Source organism: Camponotus floridanus, unplaced genomic scaffold (assembly GCF_003227725.1).
Source record: "Camponotus floridanus strain SB8 unplaced genomic scaffold, Cflo_v7.5 scaffold10, whole genome shotgun sequence".
Classification (NCBI taxonomy): domain Eukaryota; kingdom Metazoa; phylum Arthropoda; class Insecta; order Hymenoptera; family Formicidae; genus Camponotus; species Camponotus floridanus.
Genome location: NW_020229215.1, coordinates 1,141,590 through 1,148,322, shown reverse-complemented (window position 1 = coordinate 1,148,322; position 6,733 = coordinate 1,141,590). Strand labels below are relative to the sequence as shown.

General features: G+C 31.5%; 1 protein-coding gene across 1 annotated transcript; it reads left to right on the top strand.

Moving 5' to 3' along the window:
• The first annotated feature begins 658 nt into the window (after nt 1-658).
• LOC105257977 (dynactin subunit 6) lies at nt 659-2,179 on the top strand. Its single transcript, XM_011268957.3, has 5 exons — nt 659-829; nt 1,251-1,421; nt 1,495-1,622; nt 1,817-1,959; nt 2,032-2,179. The coding sequence occupies exons 1-5, from the start codon at nt 783-785 to the stop codon at nt 2,131-2,133; spliced, it is 591 nt and encodes a 196-aa protein (XP_011267259.1). The 5' UTR covers nt 659-782; the 3' UTR covers nt 2,134-2,179.
• Nucleotides 2,180-6,733: the final 4,554 nt, after the last annotated feature.

Here is a 6,733-nt window from a genome sequence, read left to right as displayed (position 1 = left end):
TTATATAAAATATTAAGCATAAAAATATTATGCTGATAAGAAAATTATAATAAAAGTATATAAATAATGTTGACTATATTAGAATGGAACATATGAATTCTTTATATTTTATATAAAGGAAGAGATATTTAAAATATTTTGCAACTATATTTTTCGAATCTTAATTATAAAAACTTTAAAACAATCAATGATTAATTTGACAAATTCTATACATGTATTAATAATTAAATAAGTAATAAATAAATAAGTAAATAATTAATAATATAATAACTTTTTTAAATACTTTTTTAAATTTTAATAAATATCAAAGATCAGTTTATTGCTAATTAAGATTTATAGAAATAACGGTTAAAAATGTTTTTATTCCACAGCAGACATTTTGTGTTTTGTAAATAAAATATATAAACATGGCAATGAATATAGAAAAATATTTATTTCATCTTTGAACATTACATTGGAAGATTACAGTATCTTTCGCAATTGCATAATTTATTTACTATCAATTTATATACATGAATGTCTTGTTATACTCTGATGCTACCGGCATTTCATGCACATAGCACGGAACGAAACCAGAAATTGTGCACATGATACCCTCTGAGAACATTCATGGACATTGGCTTTGTAGTTTATGTCCACGTTTTCAATGTCCATAGAGGAAGTATCGCTTTCAGGGATCACCTAAAAGTAGGCCATGACATCTCTCAGTTTTTTCTCTGGCACAGCTTTGCATCACCAGCAGAGAATTGTCATCTGTCATTGGAGTCAAACTGTTATCGTAAATGGATGGGAAAACAACTTCTAATTCTTCCGGCTATCGCCGCGCGAAGTAAGTTTAATAATAATTACATTAATTATATAATATTACAGTAATGAATTTTAATATTTATTAATAGTTATCATTTCATCTTACGACGTTAAATCGTATTTTGAGGTTAGCTTGCTGCTTCCTAACCCGATTACACATATTTATAACAAATCAATATGTAAATATTAAACGTATTAAAAAAAGTTTGAAAATCGATAGGCAGAAATATTTTCATATAAGAATTATATGCAGTGCTTAATATATTAAAGAAACTAAATAAAGAAAAAAAAGAGAACATACTACATATAACTAATTAAAACTACATAAACTAAATAACTATTTTATCAATGAAATTTTTATACAAAAGAAATAATAGAATAAATAATTATATGTTTATAATAATATAATAAATAATTATATGTTTGCAATTATAATTTTATAGCTTGAAAATTGCACCTGGCGCAGTAGTATGCGAAGAAAGTATTCTGAAAGGAGATATTTCCATCGGTGCAAAAACTATAATCCATCCCAGAGCATGCATTCTGGCAGAGGCTGGTCCAATTATCATAGGAGAAGGTAATATAATCGAAGAAATGGCAACTATAGCCAACAGGTATGTTTAATATATTATTATAATATTTATATTCAACATGTAGTTTCCTACTAATATCTTATATACCTTGCAGATCACCTCCTGATGTTCCGGAATCCGCAACAGTACCAGTACAGATAATAGGAAATTATAATGTTTTTGAAACTGATTGTATGTGTGAATCATTTAAAGTTGGAGATAACAATATTTTGGAAGCAAAAGGTATATATAATACTTAGACAATTCATTTTTCAATATATATAAACAAATTGTGCCGATTGTGATATTTAATCATACATATATAAAATAGAACTAATATATTATGTCAGAAAATGATTTAATCACTCAATAAGATTTACAAAAATTTTATATAATTTTTATGTGCATTTTGCAAATAATTTTTTTTTGTTTAAAAGCTCATGTTGGTCGAGAAATTGAATTAACCAATGGATGCGTAATTGGGGCTGCATGTTCTTTGACTGAACGAGAAATTGTACCCGAAAATATGATAGTATATGGAAGTCAGAATCAACGAAGGGAAATGAATGACAAGCCATATGTGAGCATTATATATTATTATTTTTATTATTTCATAACACAACATTTGATCTTTTTCTATTGTATTAATCAGCCTCAGATTGGACAGTTGGATTTTCTGCTAAAAGTGCTCCCAAACTATCATCATTTTCGCAAATCGAACATGAAGCCAAAGCTTGGGGCTAATAATATGTAATATTCAATTTTTTATAATCATAAAACGAGAGAAAGCGAGAGTATAACTTTTGCATCAATTGTATTATATTTATTACACATACTTTATGATTATTCATGATTAATCAAAGAGAAGGGGAAACAAAATATATATGCATATATAAATATATAAATATATATATATATATATATATATATATATATATTTATTTATTTATTTATTTATTTATAAATACTACATAATCTTTTTGTAATAATTTATTATTATAAATATAATATATAAGCACAGTTTAGCAAATTTTGTAGAAAATTAAATATATATTATAAGAAAAAGAAAGGAAAGAGGGAGTTATTAAATATATAAATTAAATATATATACATATTAAATAATTAATGCTGATATTAAAAATAGCTAATTTGTTTTTATCAAAATGAAAACAAATAAAAGATCAATAAATCATAAAAGCATTCCTACAAATTCAATTTCTTCATTAAAGATGGCACTAATATTCAATTCTGTGAACTTTCTGTGGAAATTCTCTATATCAGTTTTTGTTCCTCAACAATTTCTTTTAATATTTATCTTATTACAAATCTGAACTGCTTTATTTAAATTAGAAATATTTGAATTTTTCTATAATGATATATTAATATATATAGTTCAAGATTACAATTAAATTACTTTCTTAAAATGAAGAGAAAAAAAAGTCAATTTAACAATATCTTTTGTCATTCTAATACATTGTATTAATGTATGCAATATTAATACAAGCAAAAAAAGTAACAAATATTATTATTAGTAAATAAATGACTAAAAGTTTTTGTATTTGTTGCTCGATTAGTCATATTGAGCTATTTTCGATTTTCCACACAAAAAAATAAAAAGAACCCTCATTTCTTTTTCACAATGAGCGGAAATACGAATAGAAATATTAGCCACTCCGTCTCTTAACCAACTCTCCAGAGAATTTAACGGCGTAATGCTAAACGCTACATCTATGAATATGAATTAGCATCTCGTCGAGGGGGTTGGTTGCGAATCATTTACCGCTTCCGTCAGCTTAGTGAAACGTGCCAGTGATTATCAAACTCTTCTTCATATTTGAGTTTATACTTACAAAGACATAACGTATTTTGCATTAAAATTGGAAAAATTATAATAGACGATCGAAATTTAACAATGAATCAAAATGTTACATCTTGATAAATCAATAAGCAATTTAATTTTAATATATAGAATATAAATCTTTGAAGTCTTTGAAGTATATTTTTCTAGATTTAAACATAAAAAGAAAAAAATTAATAGAAAAAATTCTTGAAAGCTATATAAATTATTTAATACGAAAGTTTACTTAAGAAAAAAATTGGTAATCATCTTTTCATAATGTTAACAGCTGAAATTTTTTGGAAACAATTCTGGATGTTAATTTTATCAATCACAAAGTCAGACACCGACTTAAGTATTCCGACAAAACAAAGTAGTCACAAGCGCGCCCTTACTTTAATGATCGGCCGCGGCAACCCCCCGTGACGTAACTCTTGTCGCGAAAGTGGTGACTCGAGAGAGCTGTCATATTTTGACGTCCGCAGCGGGCGTCGGAGAAAAGAGAGAAAGGGTGCGAGAAAGAGACATGGAGAAAATGAGAAGAAAAAGATTATTTTCCGAGGGGGTTGAATCCGCAGCCGTGGACAATCGCGAAGAAGAAGCTAACGAGGAAAGAGAACTCTAAATGCTTTCCTGACGAATTTACGTAATCTCTTTTCGCCGGCGTCATTTCATGCTTCTCTTTTACGTTTAATTTATTTAATAATTCGCAAGAAGGAATGCAATATTTTTATTTGATAACATTTTTTAAACAAAAGAATGTCTGCAAAAATTTATTTTTATCAAATAGTATCAGTGGATTCTTTCTTTTTATCACTGATCCAATTTCAATCAATGTAATTTAATAAGACAATACATTAAATGATCAACAGAGTTTAGTAATAAAATTTATTGAAGAAAATATATGTAAGGAAATATTTTGATACTTTAATTGGAAATAAAGATACAAATCATCCGGACAATTACACAGAAGCTAACTACGTGTGTACAAATGAAAATTAAATATAAATTAAATATAAGACAAAAAAATATGAATATGTAAAGTAATCGCGTAAAAATGAACACACATCGCACTTGGAAATAAACTGTGTACATTACTTTTAACTGACATGAGAGATTCGATTGAGGGGTCGAGGTTTGAGCACCGAATTAGGCGTGCTGTCAAAAGTCGCTCGAGCGATTGTCATGATCGCGAGCGGTGCGTGCGAACGATAATAATCGGCGGACAGCCCTTGGGGTGTGTTTTGATTTTGACCACCACGATCGTCGACTGCTGCTATCACACACTTACAGAATATCTGCGCAACTAAACTAGGAGAAAGATAGATAGAGAGAGACTTTTCGAAGGATAGGAAGAGAAAAGAGAAACCGAAACAACCCCCTCTCGCGTCCTGATCTCCTCGACGTTCCAGTCTCGCAAATTGACGTCCGCAGACATGAACCCCGCTCGTCCAATGCCAAACGAGAGTGACGAGCGTTGCGAATCCACGACTCGCTTAACATTTCCATTGTGAGCGCCATCCCCAGGGTTCAAGAGGCGGAAAGAACGGGGGAAGAAGCGGGGAGATGTGTTGAAAGAGAGAAACTCATCGCGCGCGCGCGATGCTGTCGAGGATTATAATAATTGCGAATTAACATCAGTAATCGGCCGCCAAAGTTGATCGATGGATATCGTTAAGCACGGATTGCTCGAGTCATCATACAGAATTTTCGCGTGCAATCGATGAAAACAAATTTTATTAAGAAGCTAGTTGAACTTACTTTTATATAAATAAGTAAATTTTTTTATTAATATCGATGTAATCGATGAATAATATATTATTTTTATTTTTTACAAAAGATTAATTCTATTTAATTAATTTATTGATTTAAATGCTAAATAAATGGATTATTACTCTGGAAATCCGTCGCACATAATTTACAGATATTAATACTAATTTTGGAACATATCTTTATTTATATTTATCATGGGATAATTTTAATAATTTTCTTTCAAAAATACAAATTTATGATAATAAAAAAGTTTTATTTATTATGGTTAAATAAATCAAGAGACAGGCGTGATTTGTTTCAATCAGTTTGTAGACTGTACAAGGGAGACAAAAGGGAAGATGAGAGATGCGTAACAGAGAAATATGTAATCTACATTGGCGCCGACAAAATTTCCCTGACGAATTACACGCGAAAAATTAATAACAGCCCATTAAAGTTAAAACGTAAATATTATTTTTATTTAAAAAAATTATTTTAACTGTATAATAAAAATACATTGCGTTGAATGCATTAATACATGTTATCATATATATAATGCAGTTCTTAACCATGTCAAAAATTTCAATTTGCTTCCAATAAATTAAAAATTCCGGTTTCGATTTCGTCGAAATTCGCGAAAAATGAAGACGTATCATAAGCGACTTTTCCCCATTTTTTGAATATTTTCTACAGATTAAGGGGTGCGAGTGCAATTTTCGCACCCTTTTCTCGCTGCGCCTATGACAGGTCTCGATGCAATGATGAATGATTGGATCGCGACAATGAATAATATTCGACGGGCGACGGTTAAACGCAGGAGCAGATCGGATCGGGCCCGCCTACGAAAAGGTGGAGGAGGCCCAGGACGCGCGGACAAACCATCCGTAAAATCCGAAAGGGAGCCGCCACGGCGCGGAGAGGCACGGGGATGGAAAGGCGGGGGAGGAAGGGGGGCCGCCCGGGTGACTCTGTGACGCGATTATGCTAACGAAGTTGTTCCATTGTAGCGCTGTTTACAGCGACGCGCGCATTAAGGCTACGGAACAATGGGACGACCGCGATGGAGAATCCTCGGAAACCAGGACGCGCCAGGACGAGAGAGTTATCTCGCTAACGAACGACTCGACTTCATCTCGATCATCTTGAGCGAGAGAGAGATAAATCATTTTTATCCTTGTTAAGAGCTGCACTGATAAAGAACGTCAATTTTGTAATTCCTCACAATTATTTTAATTTTCTCAAAAAAAAAGAGAAAAAAGGAAAGAAATATTTTAGACAATTTTGAAAAATATCAATTATAAAATAAAACGCGGTATTCATTTTTGTCCTGGCGCATTCCGAGTCCTTGCAACGAATGCGTTCCTTCACGAATCCGCGAGATAAGCGAGTTTTAACGGCATCAAAATTCTCGGCGGGATTCGCAGATAGAGGTCCAGGAAATCGTCGAAATTCTACGTGGTGTAAGAGGGGGGCCCCCGACTTCATCGCGTCTGGTTACCCCCTACCGAGGCGCCACTTGACTCGTATTTAACTTTCAAATATATTTTATGCCTTTTGCATTTCAATACTCCCGTGTATTCTCCGCGGAATCCGCCGTCCCACTTCTCCTCTTCCACCCTCTTCGCTTAGATTCGGTTGCGTACACATTTACGGACGCTATACATACATATTATAATGAATATATAAGTTATATAGAAATATCAAAGTCGTAATATATTATCGGTATAAATAGAATATATCATTTATTAATTTTTTAAGTCTGAGA

Coding starts and splice junctions, on each gene's coding strand:
- LOC105257977 (XM_011268957.3), top strand. CDS start 783: ATGGATGGGAAAACAACTTCTAATTCTTCCGGCTATCGCCGCGCGAA. Junction 830..1,250: donor TCCGGCTATCGCCGCGCGAA/GTAAGTTTAATA, acceptor ATAATTTTATAG/CTTGAAAATTGCACCTGGCG. Junction 1,422..1,494: donor ATGGCAACTATAGCCAACAG/GTATGTTTAATA, acceptor TATACCTTGCAG/ATCACCTCCTGATGTTCCGG.